Source organism: Neolamprologus brichardi, chromosome 10, assembly GCF_056152115.1.
Source record: "Neolamprologus brichardi isolate AB-2024 chromosome 10, ASM5615211v1, whole genome shotgun sequence".
In the NCBI taxonomy this organism is placed as follows: domain Eukaryota; kingdom Metazoa; phylum Chordata; class Actinopteri; order Cichliformes; family Cichlidae; genus Neolamprologus; species Neolamprologus brichardi.
The window spans coordinates 949020-968347 of NC_142113.1; the positions used below are offsets into that span (position 1 = coordinate 949020).

A 19328-nucleotide genomic window follows, 5' to 3' on the forward strand; every position below is an offset into this window, starting at 1 on the left:
AGATCCAGGCTGAGGGAGGAGCGCCCACCTACCAGAACAGAGAGCAAAGGAGTGAAGAAGAAGCATCGTCATCATGGGAAGCTGGAGAGGAAATGGCGTGTCACAAATTTAGAGGATCATCATTTAGCCTGGAGAAATAGTTTGTTGCTTTATAAGAAAGCCCTCCACAAAGCCAGAACAGCTTACTACTCATCACTGATTGAAGAAAATAAGAACAACCCCAGGTTTCTCTTCAGCACTGTAGCCAGGCTGACAAAAAGTCAGAGCTCTTTTGAGCCAACCATCCCTTTAACGTTAACTAGTGATGACTTCATGAACTTCTTCACAAATAAAATTTTTATCATTAGAGAAAAAATTACCAATAATCATCCCACAGATGTAATATTATCTACAGCTACTCTTAGTACCATTGATGTTAAGTTAGACTCTTTTTCTCCAATCGATCTTTCTGAGTTAACTTCAATAATTACTTCCTCCAAACCATCAACGTGTCTTTTAGACCCCATTCCTACAAAACTGCTCAAAGAAGTCCTGCCATTGATTAATTCTTCGATCTTATATATGATCAACCTATCTCTAATAATCGGCTATGTACCACAGGCCTTCAAGGTGGCTGCAGTTAAACCTTTACTCAAAAAGCATCTCTAGACCCAGCAGTCTTAGCTAATTATAGGCCAATCTCCAACCTTCCTTTCATATCAAAAATCCTTGAAAGAGTAGTTGTCAAACAGCTAAGACAGCTTAAAGACATAAAGACTTGGATGGCCGCTAACTTTCTGCTTCTTAATTCAGATAAAACTGAGGTCATTGTACTCGGCGCTGAAAAGCTTAGAAATATGGTATCTAACCAGATTCTTACTCTGGATGGCATTACCTTGGCCTCCAGTAACACTGTGAGGAACCTTGGAGTCATTTTTGACCAGGATATGTCCTTCAACGCACATATTAAACAAATATGTAAGACTGCGTTCTTCCATTTGTGCAACATCTCTAAAATTAGAAATATCCTGTCTCAGAGTGATGCTGAAAAACTAGTTCATGCATTTATTACTTCCAGGCTGGACTACTGCAATTCATTATTATCAGGATGTCCAAAAAACTCACTGAAAAGCCTTCAGTTAATCCAAAATGCTGCAGCAAGAGTACTGACAGGGACTAGAAAGAGAGAGCATATTTCTCCTGTTTTGGCTTCCCTTCATTGGCTTCCTGTTAAATCCAGAATTGAATTCAAAATCCTGCTCCTCACATACAAGGTCTTAAATAATCAGGCCCCATCTTATCTTAATGACCTTGTAGTACCATATCACCCTATTAGAGCACTTCGCTCCCGCTCTGCAGGCCTACTTGTTGTTCCTAGAGTATTTAAAAGTAGAATGGGAGGCAGAGCCTTCAGTTTTCAGGCCCCTCTTCTGTGGAACCAGCTTCCAGTTTGGATTCGGGAGACAGACACTATCTCTACTTTCAAGATTAGGCTTCAAACTTTCCTTTTTGCTAAAGCATATAGTTAGGGCTGGACCAGGTGACCCTGAATCCTCCCTTAGTTATGCTGCAATAGATGTAGGCTGCCGGGGATTCCCATGATGCATTGAGTTTTTCCTTTCCAGTCACCTTTCTCACTCACTATGTGTTAACAGACCTCTCTGCATTGAATCATATCTGTTATTAATCTCTGTCTCTCTTCCACAGCATGTCTTTATCCTGTCTTCCTTCTCTCACCCCAACCAATCACAGCAGATGGCCCCGCCCCTCCCTGAGCCTGGTTCTGCTGGAGGTTTCTTCCTGTTAAAAGGGAGTTTTTCCTTCCCACTGTCGCCAAAGTGCTGCTCATAGGGGGTCATATGATTGTTGGGTTTTTCTCTGTATCTATGAAGCGCCTTGAGGTGACGTTGTGATTTGGCGCTATATAAATAAAATTGAATTGAAATTATTGCAGCATAACTAAGGGAGGGTCACCTGATCCACGTTTGAGGCCTGATATTAAAAGCAGAGCTAGTGTCTGGTTTGTGTGTGAGAGCTGTTGTTTTTAACAACATGATCCATCTTAGGACTAACACGTGTTTTGAGCTGTGCCTTTCGCGTCCTCCTCGCTGATATCTGGCAGCGTTGGACCCCCCCTCACATACATTTGTTTTTGGAGCCGTCTTGGCTTCAGCCCGTCTTGAGGTGCTGGCCCTGCCATTCTGACCTTCTCTCATCCGCTCTGACCTCCTGACCTGTGGCCCGCCTGTCCCTGACTGTAGCTTACAGGAGCGACTGCCCTCCCAAAGTCAGCAGCAGAGCGTCTGGCAGCAGAGCAGCTGGGGATTTGGGCAGATCTGGGCTGATGTCTCCCCTCCTCGGACGTCTGATCTGAGCTGTGCAAGTGCAGCAGCAGGTGGCAGAGAGACAGCAGTGACTAAATATAGTGTTCAGGGGCAGAGACGTTCGTTTATCTGCTCATTGAATAATTTATGCAGCAGCTCCATCCAAGCTGGAATCCTTGGACCCGGGTCATCCGTCTCAGCTGATTTGTATGAGGGGAAGACATCAGCCAGACTCCAGCGTGCACTTCAGCATCGTCGTGTTGATCTTGTTCGTTTGCATTCCTGCACAAAAACCAATCGCAGTGCATTTAAATGGAAAATGGGAGCTGCTGTGTGACGGAGGCAGCGAGGTCTGTGTGGTACTTCAGCTCATATTTATAGGTTACACGGATCTTTGTAATTACCCTTTTGTAAGTCTGCAAATCAGCTCTCCTCAGCTCAGTGGCCGGCAGGCCTCCGGAGCAGGAATGCTAAATACATAGGACCAAAACAGTGCATGTGTCATTATCGGGAAAACCTCAGATTTGGCTGCATTTCCTCTGCACTCCACATTTGTGTTGTGCTCACACAAAGGCCTTTCATGGCTCCATCTCCTGCATGTTGCTGCATGAACAGGCAACTTCCTTCACATGACGCAAATATAATGACCCCTAAAAATCAACCTTTGCAACATCAGTATTTCTCCTTCGTTTATGGCACCGTCACACAACCACTGTGTTAATTAACACAACTTCTGAATTTCTGCATGCGTGTGCTCCTGTGTGGATTATCACCCCCCCCCCCCCCCCCCCCCGCGCCTGCAAACAATCCAATCAACACATCTCTTTTGTGCTTGTGTAACCCGCCCAAGAAGCACCCAGTGACTCTCAGAACACGGTGGCATCGTATCAATAGTTGTCCTAATAATGACTGTGCTGCCGCCTCACAGCGAAATCAGAAATATTCGTCTGGGCCAAATACACGAGGGGCCCATATGATGTAATTGTCCAAATAAGGGACAGTACAGAGGGTGGAGAGGGCTCTTCCTCTCTATGATGTCAGGACACTGCAGCAGTTTGCTGGAGATAAGGAGCGAGTGCAACCTCACATCCAGAAATGTGGCTTCACTCCTCTTATCGCTGCTCTGCAGCTGATTGGTGGAAGGGTGAGAATAACACAAGCGAAGGCTCGATAAGCCCACTCCTCAGTTACAGGACATATCCGCGATGTGCACGAGCCATTTCTGGGGAATAATGATATCACGTCAGCATTCTGATTGAGAGCTGCTCCCATGTATGAGCGTGCAAAACGCTCCCTGAGTAAACACCGACTGTATCCGCTCCACAACAGCCACCGGCTCCTGCGTTGATTGGCCAGTGCAATTTATTAGCCATTGTGACAGTTTCCTGTACAGCCAGGGTCGACGGGGGAAACTGAGAGGTATGCAGATAAAGTGCTTTCAAACATGCCACACAATACCCATTGTGTTTGATTACAGGTTGAACTCTAGAATGTTTTCCACATACCTCTCAGTGTGCGTCGGCTTGTTATTCAGCGTGCGCCGTCGTGCCGCCGCTCTATTCCCTCAGCAGACACGGCTGAAGTCGGAAATGTTGAAAAACAAAAGGACGGTGTCTCAGTGACACCCTGAACAATGAATCCATGTCCCTGAACTCCACCTTTCATTTCAGTTTGTAAGTTTGGTGAAAACAGTTTCATAAATCAGCCTTAAAAGAGTTCTCGTGAGCAGCAGTACTGGGATAAACCAATATGATGACAACGCAGCCCAACTACAGCGTGACCTTGTACTTGAAAGTGACGAGGCCAGTGACCTTTAACCTTCCTCCATGATTTACTCCAGTTCAAAATAACGGAGACATGCAGCAGTTAGGATTTGGCAGAGCAGACACCTCTGCAGCAGCCGTCTGAAACCGACTGACGCTGCGGCGCTGGCGTAGGTGATGAAGCCCTGTTTGTGCTGGGCTACACTGAACGTCGGCACCCATCATGCTCCGTGAACTCGACAGAGGTCAGACAGTTAGCCAGTTTAGGATTTGGCAAGTTGGGAAGCGGTGGTTAGCGCTGTGGTCTCACAGCAAGAAGGTCGCGGGTTTGAATCCACCTTTCCAAAGGCTTGCTGCCAGTGGGCCGATTCCAAATATGTGGGTGTAAGTAATGGACCTGCAACAGGCTGGTTACCTGTCCAGGGTGTACCCCGCCCCTCGCCCTATGGCAGCTGGGATAGTCCCCCCCCCCCCCCCCCCCAACACACACACACACAGTACTGGGGGAGGACTCCATGTCTGCAACAGAGCTCCTCTAACACAGAGAGAGGTGATTACAGGTCCAGCACTGGTGGACAGTACTGTGGTTGTGCTGCATTCCTCTCACCTTCACACCTCAGCACCACACCTGCCTTCACTGTATGATGTGTAACCATCCATGAAAGGAGGATGCTACAGTGTCAGTGCCCAAACCTGTGAAGCTGCATTCCTTCTTCAGTGTGTTATGTTTTCTGCACGTCTGAGTCACAGAGGCCTGCAGCCTATCCCAACTGTGACGAGGAAGCGGCACAGACGGACCATTCTCATTTTATCAGCTACATCCAGCAACTTAGCATCGCCCACTAACCAAACATGCATGTCCTGTGTGACTGTAGCCGGGGAGAATGCATGCACACATCGTGCTAACTCCACACAGGAAGGCTGCAGCACGGCGGCTTCAACTCAATTTATTTAGCATGAAATCACAGCTGTCACCTGAAGGCTCCCTATGAACAAGCATTTGGTGACAGTGGGAAGGAAAACAGGAAGAACCAGGATGAGGGAGGGGCGGGGCCATCTGCTGCGACCGGTCAGGGATGAAAAATATGTTTGTGTATGGCATGAATATATATAGATCCATAACCTGTATGTATGTCCATTAGGTGTGTGGGTTTGTATTACACTGCTGAACTGTGCAGTTGAGGCCTGACACATTAACTACGCAAACAAAACACAAAAGTGAATTAGTGAACTGTGTATTTGCACATATACACGACCAGCTGCATCATCAGAACCATTAAAACTATTGTGTAGCTCCCTCTTGTGGGAACAAACAGCAGGTGCTTGTTGAGATGGAGACATCGAAGGTGTCCTGTGGTCCCGAGCAGCAGACGTGTTTGTGTCCTGTGCATTGCTGGGTTTGACGTGCTGTGGAATCTGACCAGTTTGCTTACCTGGTCGGTGCTCAGGGCTCTTTGTTTGCTCTTAATTCACATTGTCAGTGATTAGCTGTAGCTCAGGAGGTAGAGCAGGTCACCTACTGATCGGAAGGTCGGTGGTTCGATCCCTGGCTTCTCCAGGCAGCAGGGAGCAAACAAAGAGCCCTGAGCACCGACCAGGTAAGCAAACTGGTCAGATTCCACAGCACGTCAAACCCAACAATGCACAGGACACAAACACGTCTGCTGCTCAGGACCACAGGACACCTTCTGCATGTCAAGTATCCTTGGGCAAGATACTGACCCCAAGTTGCTCTCCGATGCGTCCATTGGCGTATGAATGTGTATGAATGTCGTTAGAAAGCACTAAGTATAGGTAAAGTGCTTGTGAGAATGAGTGTGATTGGGTGAATGAGGCATGTTGTATAGAGCGCTTTGAGTACTCCGGGAGAGTAGAAAAGCGCTCTATAAGAATCAGTCTATTTACCATTATATCAGCCTTAAAGGAAACTTTGCCAGGCTGGGTGACACACCGACTTACAAATGGTTTCCCAACAACAGGCTTATTTACCCACAGTTGCATCAGTACAGTAAAACTGCTCACTGTGTGCGCTCAGACACGAACACTTCCACGCCAGGTCCACGAGGTCTCAGTGAACATCTGCTAAATCCATACTGATGGAGGAGACTCCCTCCTCCTTTAAGAATAATGCAGAGGTGCCATCTAGTGGACAAACACTGGAAAGCTTTTTGTTAAACAACCAAAGCTGTCACAGTATTTATGTTTGCGTTCAGCCTGGATGTTGTTCCTCCATCTTTAAATCCATCATGTGCTTATTTTATGGTCTCATTCCTGGTCCTCATTAGGGCCAGAGGAGCAGCTGCATGTTGGTTAATGTGACGATGCTCGCTGTGAATACTTGGGCACGTTTTTGGAGTCATATCATCATCAGTCATCAAGAACATGAAACTAGATGGATAACGGCCTAACAGAACACCGAGTTCTCTCCATACTTATTATTTCAGGCTCCTGCTTCATGTCAGACAGAAGCATTTTCTCTGAAAGGCATCCAAACATTTTTGTTTTGCTTTTTTCTTTGTTTTAAAGCAGAAAATACTTTATGACAGAGTTTTGTTTTCGGCTTCTTTCCTTCATGAAACCAATCGTCCATTTATTCCTCCACTGGACCATACTATCAACTGTATATAAATGATGGCCTGTCCTGAAGTCTTGGTTTGAGCATTGTGCCCGTCACCATGTTGCTGTTGCTTTTCTTCTTTAACCCTTTAAAACCGGTCAGAGCAGCACGCTCTGTTTTGCGTAACTACTTTTAAATCCCGGTAGCTCTGCAACCACGTGAGCTAGCGCAATAATGTTTTTTGCATATGAAACCGGAGGAGTTGTACTTACATCTTATGCCATCAGCTTGTCCTCGGTCACAGTTTCCTTCCACATATAACTTTGCAAAAACTGCATAAAAAGCACTTGCAGCAACAAAAACATAATATTCCAGAAACACGCTTTGCTGATCCGATCAGCTGTTCATAACACTTCCTACATTGGATTAGACGTCAGAGCGAACTACCGCATGTCCGCCATGACCTGCCCGAAACCGGAAGTGATGTCATTTTGCAGAAATGTAGTTTTTTTACCATCAGGGCCTCATGAGCCTATACTGGTGTTTTTAAAAGTTATCTTTGACTTTATGACTTTCTGTGTGGTTTCTGGGATGCTTAGGACTCATATTGCACTGCTGGAAATAGTTTATTTTGATGCATATGCTGCTTTTTTGCAAATTTGCATCATAATATTTATTTTCGTTTTTCCTGCAGTATATAAAAATTGGTGTATTTCAAAAATAAAACTATGAAGACACTCAAAATACATTTCCTGTGGTGGGAAACTATTTTGTGCAACTTTTTTGTATTTACAGTTTTGAGGGATAAGCCTCTTAAATTTCTCTAACTAGAAATATATGTTAAAAAAACAAAAACGATTTTCAATTTTTTTGTAGTTTATTGCACTTTTTTGCAATTTATGTAATTACTATGCACTTAATGCAGACATATTATTAAAATCTGGGCTGTAATGGTTGTATTGATGTATAGCAACTTGAAATGCTCCCAAAAATGGCTCCACAGCATGTAAACATATAATATAAGCTCTGGTGGACTTGGTTCTATGGTAGGTCTTAAAGGGTTAAACCAGATGAGGGTCGACTGACTGAGAAACAACACCAGACACTCATGGTACTTGTTAATAACACAGACAACACTCACATTTTGCTCTCTATACTTTTATATCATTTTCACTGTATATCGTGTCGCCCCCTGCTGGTCAGTAGACAGAATACAGAATTGAGCAGCTAAGCTGCACCGTACAAACCACACATACTCCTCTTTTGCATTAAAAATAAGTGAGTCACTTCAGTGATGATCCTTGGAAGTATCGTCAATGACACGTCTTCTTTAACTTTGAAATGCTGAGATTTTAGTGTCAGTTTATTATTTTAGTTCGACCGGCAGACTGAAGCACGCGCGAGTAACTCAGCAACACTCGAGAGCTGTTTTTGCTGGAAAGTTTAATAGAAATATAACCAACAACATTTACAAATACAACTGCGTTCACGTTTCAAGTCTACTGCAGAGTGCTGTGAGGTAACAATGTGACAAACTTACACTGAGGTGAAAACTGAAACAGATTCTCGTTTAAAAACAAAGACGAGTTAAAGAAATTAAACACTGCAGACTGAAAGCCGTTTGTCTTTGTAACAGGGCTCAGAACTTAACGTTACATTCATTGCATGACTCGTTGTGCAAGACGTTACACATTTCCCCTGTTGCTCAGCTCCACCGAGGGCTCAGGTGCAGGATGCTGCGGTGGTTGGGGTTCCTCTGGTGACGAAAACACACACACACACACACACACACACACGTTTGAAAAATGCTAAATTAAGCAAGCCACACTGGTTGATGAAGGATCTGAGACGTAGAACCACAGCAGAGCTACTCAGTGAGCTGACACAGTCGGCTTTGAGCCTTTAGCCGCAGAACGCAAAGAATGAGACAAACGAGGATCACAACGTGTCCTTTATCAGCTGTGGCCCAGTTCTTCCTCTGAGTGTTATTGGAGCATGTGTGCAGATGGTAAATGGTAAATGGACTGATTCTTATATAGCGCTTTTCTACTCTCTCGGAGCACTCAAAGCGCTCTATACAACATGCCACATTCACCCAATCACACACATTCTCACAAGCACTTTATCTATACTTAGTGCTATCTAATTACATTCACACACATTCATACTCCGATGGATGCATCGGAGAGCAACTTGGGGTTAGTATCTTGCCCAAGGATACTTGACATGCAGACTGGAGGAGCCAGGGATCGAACCACCAACCTTCCGATCAGTAGGTGACCTGCTCTACCTCCTGAGCTACAGCCACCCGCATGAGGGCATGTGTTCGTAACGTGAGGACAGGAGCTATCTGAAGTTAGTGATTGAACAGAGGACCACTGTGCAGACACACGGACACATGTTACAAAAGAAATGACAACTTTTTGTGCGTCTTTACACAAATTAAAACTCGGAAGCTGCTTCAACATTTAGTTTTTGGTGTTTGTGTCTTTTGTGTTACCTCCAAGCAGCTGCTGCACTGCTTTCCTGTCTTCAGCAATGTAGACGGCAGTGATGATGAAAAACACTCCCCCGACAATCCCGACCACGGGGCACAGCAGCAGGCTGTACTTCAAACTGTCAAAGTTCCTGTCGGGGCTCCCGGGGTATATAGCATCAGAGATCTACACCGGTACAGGTATGAAATCGGTGTTAGTGATCAGTGACAGAATCACAGATGATCTCCTAAAGCTTGCTTCTTTCTTACCACTCCTAACAAGTAAGGGCTCCCAGCATCACCCAGGAGATGTCCGACTGTAATCTGCAGCGCCTCCGCTGTCGCCCTCCTCGTTGGTACGACAACATACTGAAGCGAGAAGCACGAGCAACAGGGACACGTCACGTTTGAGCCGACACTTTGAGTTTTTTACTGTCAGGATTGATGCTCACCAGCAGGATGTCAGCCAAGACCGCCCAGTTCAACGAGAGCAGCAGCTCGCCCAAGAAAATGAACACCTGAAACGTTCAAGACAAACAGTCATTTTTCAGTCGTAACAGGTGATCACCATGTTTTATTTCAGCCGATGCCTTTAACTGCTCTACTCTGAATGTGAACCTTTGACATTGTGACTAGAATTTAAACGAAAGAAGAAAAAGGAGGCTTTCTTTGACGTTTGGACCTATTGCTGCATGTTGAGAAACTCCAAACCATCTGAATTTTGCCAGATGAACCATTAAAGGATGCTCTGTCCTAAATATCACAGTTTGAACTAAAGCTGTGACTAACCAACAACGTCACCACCTCGAGGTGCGCTCAGCCAGAGGATAGCTCTGTCTTACGTAAGTGGCGGGAATGCTTGCTGATGCCACAAAGATGGTGATAAAGAGGCACGGCACTGATCCAAGCATGCCCACGGCGCAGATGAGCGGATCAGCATTTGGCACCTTGTCCCTAAACCGTCTGGATAAACTAGTGCCGAGAGCCCCGCCCAGAATGCCCGTGGCCACCGTTACAGCACCAAAGATGTAACTGCACAGGAAGAAGAGAGCACACAGTACGGTCAAAACTCTGCACCGATTCAGGCTGGAGCAAGTAAGCGACGTCGGGTAGAGGTCATGCTGTACCTGTCCGAGGAGTCACCTGCTTTGTCGCTGAGTTTCTGATAGACACGAGCTCGGGACAAAAAGTTAGGCAGCCAGAAAGCCAGCGCCCCGGTGAGGAAGGCCAGGGCCGTCACTCCCAACGATGACCACACGTAACTTTTGCTGAGGTCAGAGAACCAGGAAGACGAAATTGTTTAGAAACACATTTGTTTGGGTTTTTCACTCTTGCAAGGCTAAAATATAAATCGCACTTTTTCAGAAGATATTTGACGTCCTCCAAGTAAGAGCTCTGCTCCGTCACACCCTCTCCGTGGGTTTCTGCAGCACCTCTCGGCGGGTTGGGGCATAAAACGATCATCAAAATGAGTCCCACTGCGCCCATGATGGGTGTGATCTGAGAACAGAGGCAAATAATCCAGCATCACTTTGAATCAAAGCGCACTTCTGCATCGTAAATAAGAAAAATGTCCTCACCCTCAGAGCCCAGTGCCAGTCCCCTGTGAGAGATGCAAAGCCTCGCCCTGTTATATACCCGAGACCACTGCAAACAGGCAATAGTGTGATCGTGATGCACAAACAAGCTCATATCATATGTGACATCTTAACAAGTGAGAGATTAAGACGGGGGAGGGGCCAACACCTAAATCTAGAGTCACTGCTGGGTCATCACTGAGTGCAACACCAGCTCTGCACACGAAACCACTGTGGTGAGAAGAAACCTACCAAACATTCACTGAACACTCAGCAACACTTTCAGTTGTGCAGCAGCAGCAGCAGCAGTGCATCATTTGAATGAAATATTTAAAGCGTGCAAAAAGAAAAAAACCTGTTTACTACGGGTGCAACAATACTCGTATTGATATTGAACCGTTCATACAGTGCTTTCGGTTCGGTACGCATATGTATGAACAATACAACATTTTTTATTTATTTTATCAACTTTCCTTCTGACGGTGCTGTCTGTGTTGAGCGCTCAGTGGATCTGCGCTCGACAGTGCAGCCTAGGCAGAGTAGTCGAACACAGAGTCACTGAGCACAGCACAAGCTAGCAGACAGAAGCTAAGCTCGTTGCAACATGGCAAATTGAACCTCCCCCACCCTCATTCAGATCTGGCGTTTGGAACTATTTTGGTCTTCATGTGACGTATGACCCTGAAGGTAAGCGCGTCATGGACTAAAGTAAAACAGTATGTCGGATGTGCCAGCAATGCTCAATTACATGGGTGGGAACTAGTGTGTTAGCGCAGTTAGCTCGTTAGCGCAGTTCGCTCGTTAACGTGTTGACGTCGTCCAGCCCCACGCACGGGGCGATCCGCGGTAGCTCGTTAACGGAGATTTGCCGTGTTGTGGCGTTAACGTCATTTCAGATTAACGCTGACAGCACTAGTGGGAACACAACGAATATGACTGCACATTCACTCCGACATCATCCTCGTGCAAAGACAAGTGGAAGCAGACAAAAACAACAAGCACGCATGCTACAAACTTTACCCGAGTCATTTAGACAGCCGTTAGCACATGATTCTCCTTATGGGGACCTGATATGTTTAATATGCTGCTGAGAATATAGCCCAGAAGAAGCGTATAGTAGAGCTTTTATTTTGAAAGAGACATTTCTCTGTAATAAACTCTCTTTTCCAAAGATGAGGGATTTCTCCATCAGATAGATTTATTTTTTATTACTTTGTTGTTTCAGCAACATTAAATTTAAAAACTGTACTTTTGAGTTAAAATATATATTTATAATTTTAATAAATGACAAATTAAAAAGGCATGAACATTTTTTTTTGTATCAAAAAAATATCGAACCGTGACACCAAAGTATCGAACCGAACCGTGAATTTTGTGTATCGTTGCAGCCCTACTGTTTACCTCCCGACAGGGATAAAGATGTAGAAGATGCAGATCATGATGCTCCTTTTGCCCCCAGTAAACAGATCGCTTATGATGGTCGGAGCGACGGTGGAATAGCTGGCTTCTCCGGTCCCCACCAAGCCTCGCAGCAGCGCGAGGAGCCAGAATTGCTGCAGAGACAAAAACATCAAAGATATTCAACATGTTTTCTGTCAACCGCACATGGTTACATGCACGATGAGTCATCAGCAGAAGCAGTCTGCAGATAAGGTACAACAAACCTCTGATACATTTTCAACACAAACATGGGAAATGATGTCAGACCCCACTGAGTTTCACAGCTCCCCCTCCCTGAAACTCGTAACTCTGCGCCTGTCAACACTACAGCTGAATGTGATGGAGTCTCTCCCTGTAGTTAAACCACTTCTAAGGATATCAAATATGAACACACAAACATTTACAGACCAGACTGTTTTGTAGAAAAAGCTGCACTGATGCAAACATGAATTGCTTGATAAGTTCCAGTGTGATTACAGAGTGCAGCGGCCTCCTCACCAGCATAGTTTGGTCACCTCAGACTAACTTAATAAGCTTCTTATTGTGCCGTCCTCATTTTCACTGAAACCTTTGATACCACAGACTAGAAAATGCTCCAACGCGCTGGGCTGGAATTTCCTGTGTTTAAATCAGGAACTCTGTAACCTGTGCACACCAGGTTTTTGTGACGTCTCGATCTGATGAAACCTCATCAAACAGCTTAACATTTGTCAGCGTGGTTATGCAGATGACACAGCGGTATGTTTCTATAGAGCCAGATGACAATAAAGTTTTTTTAAACCTAATGAAGACAAATTGTTCATTCTTTTAATTTAATAATTCAGATTGTCTGACGGGGTGCAGGTTAACCGTCTTGGACTTTCAGTTTCTGCCTCACCAGAGGACGACTCAGCTGATGGAGTTCAGTAAGAAATCAATCTGTGGTCTGATCAACAAACTGTTTTAATTAGGAGTTTTTCATGTTATTACCTTAAACACATCTCTTCTATTTTGTGACTTGAAGATGAAGATGAGATAATATTTTGGGTTAACGTGCTTGTTCCTGCCAAAGCAGCTGTAATATGAAGGTTTTATGGAAAACTACCCTGAACCACAAACACTGAGTCAAAAGTTGAAATTCGGCCTTTCCCACAGACGTGATGAATTAGAACAACGCAGCAATGCAAAGTTGTGTTACTTTGTTAGTCCTTGTAAAATACTCCTCACTTACCGATTCATTGACAAAAGAGCTGGCGGTTGCAGTCAAAAGCCAGACACTCAAGCCACCAATCATGATGTATTTGCGATTGTAGCGGTCGCCAAGGTAACCGAAGAGAGGGGCCAAAAGGAGAAAACTGCAGATGAAAACTGAAAATTGATGGACTCAATTATTCCTTTTCAATGACATCATTCATTCACAGCAAACACACATCAGTGAAAGCTGCCGTATCCAAACACAGCGCTGCGTAATCAGGTGCCTGATCGTACGTACAGTTGACGACACGTGGGTCTGCCACGCACTTACATTAAAAACAAAAAAAGCAAAACAAATTCATCCATCAATGCTTCATCATACCTGTCTGCAGAAGTCCAGCTGTGCTGTCCTTGATATCAAAGAACTTTTGAATATCTGTAAGGACGCCTGTAAGGCCAGAAACACCATTCAGTGCGAGCCCCGCCCAACTGGAAGCAGTAAATAGTTTGTATCGACAAAGAAATCATCCAACCTGCTATTGTGTACCGCTCCATGTAGTTGAGCAAGTTGACGTAGCAAAGCACAAACATGGTGACATAGGCGCGTTTGGGCGATATGGCAGGTTTCTCCTCAGCGTCGGGTGTGAGAGACGCCAGGCTGTTTGCAAAAGAGCCATAAGGCAGACTGCAGCTGGAGCGCAGGCTCCATCGACGTACCGGGATGTCCTTGAAGGATGTGACTGATGCCCGTGGCTCCATAGCTAGCACCTCTCCCTTCAGCTGAATTAGATGACCTAATGTTAAAACTCGTGCACAGATGTTCCACAGAGCTCAGGGACAAGAACAACAATATAGTGCAGACACACAGTCCTGCTTTCATTGAGTCGCTGCCTTCAGGTTCAAGCGATGCAGCTTTTAGCAGATTTGATTCATGCGAGCTGTAGAAAGACTTTAGAAACAGCCTTATGACAAAGTAATTACACAACCAAGAAGATATTTGTGCAAAAGTGTCAAAATAACACAGAAAGGAGAAGAAGGTTGTTCTCTAAATGCAGCTTTTTTCAGTTCTTAAAACCGCGACAGAAAGGTTAAAGCATCTTTTAATTATAGGAAGTTTATGCATGTGTAGAAAATAGACACAGCGATTCGAAGCGTATAAAAATGTAACCTTGGCGTCTGCAACAGTGCGCCTCAGATATGTCAGCCCAACTAGAGTGAGGACAACACTAAGAGCATTGTTTATGACTGCAGCACAGCTGTAATCTTACAATACAGCTGTGTTCCCATCATACGCGTATTTAAAACCATGCAGAATGTGAATTACAGGTGAACTCACCGACTTGCTGATGTTTGGTTTTACTTTAAATCCTCTTATCTCATTCCTACAGATGTGCAGCTTCGAGAGAACAATGTGACTGAGTGGCTCTGAGGCATGAAGACGCTAACAGGGACCTCAGTTTTGGGACGACTCGAGTTATATTAAGTTAGCGACAGGTCCAGCCCACTGAGGGTTGCTCATGCAGGGTTTCACACATATCTGTCTTAGTGAAGCAACGGCACAGACGAGCCAGACATCGTTGACATTTTTCACTTTTTGTTTCTCTTATAAGTACACTTAGCACAAAATAAAGCAATAAATGTACTCATTTGACTTTTTACTAGTCTGATTCACCGTCCACAGCCTTATACTCACATGACAGCAAAGCAAACGGATCAGTTAAGCTAGTAGCTGAACTATACGTGTGCAACCTGCCATCGAACTTCAGGAGAGATTAAAAGGTGGTCGTGCTCCGGAAACACCTGCCTTATCAAACCTTTACATTTCATCTGTTATCTCAGAGACTGAGAGGGTTATTTCTGACTCGCTTTAGTTTCAGTTTCCAGTGACTCAGCAAAACCACTGCTCTACAAACTACTGTTCAGTTTGACATTGGGGTCACGTACATGTAAAAATAAAGAAAGCAATAATATTATCATAATAATAAAATAATAATATGAGCCATTAAAAACCTTTAACCCTTTCATGCATGAATGATGACGACCTCAATCAGGATTTTTTCTGAAGTATTTTTATGATAAATAAATAAACATACTTTTATTTATATAGCACCTTTCTAGACAGAATCAAAGTGCTGCACATAAGATAACAAATAATAAAAAGGTAAAACAGACAATATAAAACAACTACCGAGTCCACAGTTCTTAATGTATGAGGAAGAGAGTTCATCATCTTCATCATCTTTATGCATTTAGGTGGACACTGATGTGTATGTAGAGGTTTATGTGCAAGTACACCATCAACACTGACACAAAAACACAAAAACAGCCTTTGAACAGCTGTAACTGTAGGGACCACTCTGCATGAAAGGGTTCAAGTAAAACCTTTTCTTTCTTTCATCTGAGGTTAAGACAGATAAGACGATGCGTTTGGCAGCAGGATGCCTGAAAGGCTCGAAAACAGCAGGCTTACTGACAGGAAGCTGGACCAGTTTACTGGTGCAGTCGTGCTGAATGTGAAGGTCTACATTTAACTGTTTGCTTTCAAGTCTCATTAGATCAAGTACAGCATGTGTCACATATGTGGTCCCCTCTGCTTAGAAGTGCTGACTCTTATCTAGAAATCAACTTCCTGCCTCGCTCTTCAGATAAGTGAGAAATGGCTGTAAGTCAGTCCGTGTGTCAGAGCTTTCTTCCCCTTTTAAGATCAGAAAATATGTCCACTAACAATATGCAGTAAAGCATGAGAACATGTTACTGCTTTGCTTATCTTTTTAATGTCTTAAAATAATCTATTTATTTATTCCATGTTTTAATCATTCTTATGAGCTGTCTTACAATAAAATGCCATTTAAATCTCCTGTTTCCACCTTTTATTTTAAAAGTGTTTATCAACAAGAAAATCAGAAATTGATATCGAGCTATGTTGAAGCCTGATTCCCGCAGTATTTTTATATCAATTGAAGGTTTGTCAGAAGGAACAGATTCACTGTAGTTTCAGCATTCTGTTGCCTTTGTTTCATTTCTACATACCAGACATTCATTAACCTCATTTCAAATTTTATTTTTACTGAAACATTTTTCACAGTAAAATTATGTCTCAGTAAAAAGCCCTGACTATGTCCCTCTGGCACTTTTAAAGTATCCATCTACATATATAATGTAACATAATGTATAACTAACAGGAGGTGCAAGGGTAAAAGGTAAACCCTGGAAGTAATTGAGAGAAATGTGAAAATGAAATACGATCATTTCAATAGTGCACGAAAAATAAAATCACACCAACAACAACAACAATAATAATACTAGAAAGTGAAAATTTCATAAGAAATTTTAAGTGTGCCTATGCTGCTGCTAATCAGTGTAGTTTGCCATTCATACGGCTACAGAGAGCAAAACTCAGAGCAGCCATTCTCCACCATGAACTATGGTAAAAACAAACACCGCTCGCGCCTCACAGATGACAGCTCACAATTTTGTGTAAAGATGAGGTGACTTCGTACAGCCCCGATTTGCAGACGCTGTGCACAGAGGTTCATGAGCAGAAGTCCCATTGTACCACGGCAGACCAACAATGTTTGCCCCGCCACACACATCAAACACATAAAATAAATATTTATGCACGTTCGCATTCACTTTTTGTTATTTTTACACAGTGTTCTGAATGATTAACAATGGTCTACAGCCAATCTTGTGTATTATTATACAAACTTTGGTTGTAAGATTCAGATAACTATTTAATAAAAGCTAAATATTTTATATGAGAGTAAGAAAGAAAAGTATTTCTTTGTGCCCCCCTCTCCCTGTTAATGCCCTACCTGGCCCCCCTGGCAAAAGCTTTGCTAGACCCGCCCCTGCACAGTTACCAGCTGTCAGCTACACAGAAAAAGGAGCTTGGTGTTATTTGTCTCTCAGAAACAGTTCATAACTTCAACTCATTCATGTCACCTGTTTCTCCATCACCTGTTCAGCTCTGATGATTCAGTAAGGACATCTCATGGTTTCGACCAGCAGCTTTTACAGCTGTGGCTCCAGCAAACATCAGCTGATACTAGAAATTAATATCAAATGAATTCTAACAGCAGCAGCTGTTGTTTAGCGCAACATCCGCTGGTTTCCCGTCCCGGCGCAAAGTGAGCGCTGATCAGCTGATCATTGATCAGTTTCATGATTGAAGTAGCAACAGGCGAGAGAATGACAGGGGAAGAGTCCACTGTGCAGCATAAGGACAGAATAATTCCAGTTTTGTGTCTTTTTCCATTCTAGCTGAAGTCCGGGACAAACTGTGTTCCTTTTCAGCTCAATACAAAACGCATAATATTTTCTCTGAATGCCGGACGATTCCGTTTGCACAGGACGGTTGGCAACTCTACTAACTAACCTTATGAAGACAATAAAGTTCACCATCAGTAACACAGCACCCACCCAGCTGTATAGAAACTCTGTCATGCTAGCTAGCGCAGTACACTTATTGTAACTGACTGGAAAAAGTAAGCACAACGAAAATATACATAACGTCTTACCTGAAATCCAGTTCACCGGACACTCGTACCTGCGCATGAGAGAGGGGGGGGTGAAACGAGACAGAGAACCGCTCTGGGTGTAAGCCAGGCCTGGTCGCTCTGTCATACACAGGTGGCTTGCTGCCCTCTGTTGTAGCTCCCGTTAGCCACCACCAAATAACTGTTATTTTTTCCACATGACCAGCATCTGGACAGCCCACCACCTTTCACTGTTTATACCGTTACTAAAATGAATAAATGAATAATCAGCCCATCAGCTGGACTTATTATGAAAAATAAGTCCAGCTGAGACACCGAGTCTTTGCGGGAAAGGGGGGGGGGGGGGGGGGGGGGTGAAACAAGCGTGACCCGCCATCACTGTAAGGCAGCCTGGGTCCTTTTCAGCCAAGTGCGCTAGCTAACTAGCCGGCTACATCGTCAGAGCACTGTTGCTAATATAGGATGTCTTGATAAAACGAGCAGATATTTGACGTTTACACAGCTACATTCTCACCTGAAAATATCTTAAAAGTTTATTTTGTGACCTAGAAACACTAATAAGAGCAATATAAAAACGAAGTGGGGGCCGCCATTGTTGAATTGTGGGATATGGAGTTTTCCACCAAGCATATATCCTTGCGATTACCCTAACTATTCAATGGTTCGTGCAACCTTAAGAATTTCAATGGTTCCTGAAAGCAGCAATGCTGTGGGCGCCGTTGATTTTGTCGTCATTACGGTAATGCAAATAAGGGTAGACAGGCCGTACCACTGCCGGCATACCACTAGAGAGAGCCAACACACCACAAATGAAGTTTGAAATTCGTTTCAATGGGACCAAAAGATGGAGCCAACACACCACAAATAAATCTTTCCCATTCATTTCAATGGGCAAAAACTTTCCCATTCATTTCAATGGGCAAAAACTTGCATTAAATATTAATATGTCTCAAAACTGTGGGGTGAGTTACGCTGTAAAATTTCAGGTGGAAACTGAGGAATAATAATAATAATAAGAAATCTGAGGAATCTCCAAAAGTTGATTCTGTTCATCTGGACCTAGCATATTCTGGGAGAAACGTTTCGTCACTCATCCAAGTGACTTCTTCAGTCTGAGGAATAGTAATAAGTGTGCCTCTTGGCATCAGTGTTGCCAACTCCTCAGTAAGGAAAATCGCTGTTGGCTGTCCTAAAAGTCGCTAGAAGTCGCCAAATGACGTCATCACCTAATTTGCATAATTGGTCATGCTAATGTAATTGTAACCTATACTGTTGGAGAGAGAAATAACATCGTGGAAGAGACATAAAGCGAGTAAAAAAAACGTCCTAAATGCAGTTAGAATTTATTTAGAACTACAAATTAAATTTCTTTTAGCAATTATTGTTTTTTAATGTCACAATTCCAACCCTGCTCCTTTATCCAGGCCTGGACCGGCAAAAGTAACCCGAAATCGGCACTCTGGTGGAGTTACTGTGTGTGAGAGTGTTTGTTTATAAGTAGTTTTAAACCTTGTGATCCACAAAACAGTGTAACAGTAAA

General features: G+C 43.8%; 1 protein-coding gene across 1 annotated transcript; it reads right to left on the bottom strand.

The window, feature by feature from the left end:
* Nucleotides 1-8065: 8065 nt before the first annotated feature.
* On the bottom strand, nucleotides 8066-14725 carry spns3 (SPNS lysolipid transporter 3, sphingosine-1-phosphate (putative)). The gene is made up of 13 exons (XM_087846757.1): nucleotides 14626-14725; nucleotides 13823-14069; nucleotides 13672-13737; nucleotides 13327-13463; nucleotides 12078-12229; nucleotides 10680-10746; nucleotides 10457-10599; nucleotides 10227-10367; nucleotides 9942-10131; nucleotides 9552-9617; nucleotides 9370-9468; nucleotides 9124-9286; nucleotides 8066-8379 (listed from the first exon to the last, which is right to left on the bottom strand). Exons 2-13 carry the CDS (start codon nucleotides 14046-14048, stop codon nucleotides 8309-8311), a joined length of 1521 nt encoding a protein of 506 aa, XP_087702883.1. The 5' UTR covers nucleotides 14049-14069; nucleotides 14626-14725; the 3' UTR covers nucleotides 8066-8308.
* Nucleotides 14726-19328: the final 4603 nt, after the last annotated feature.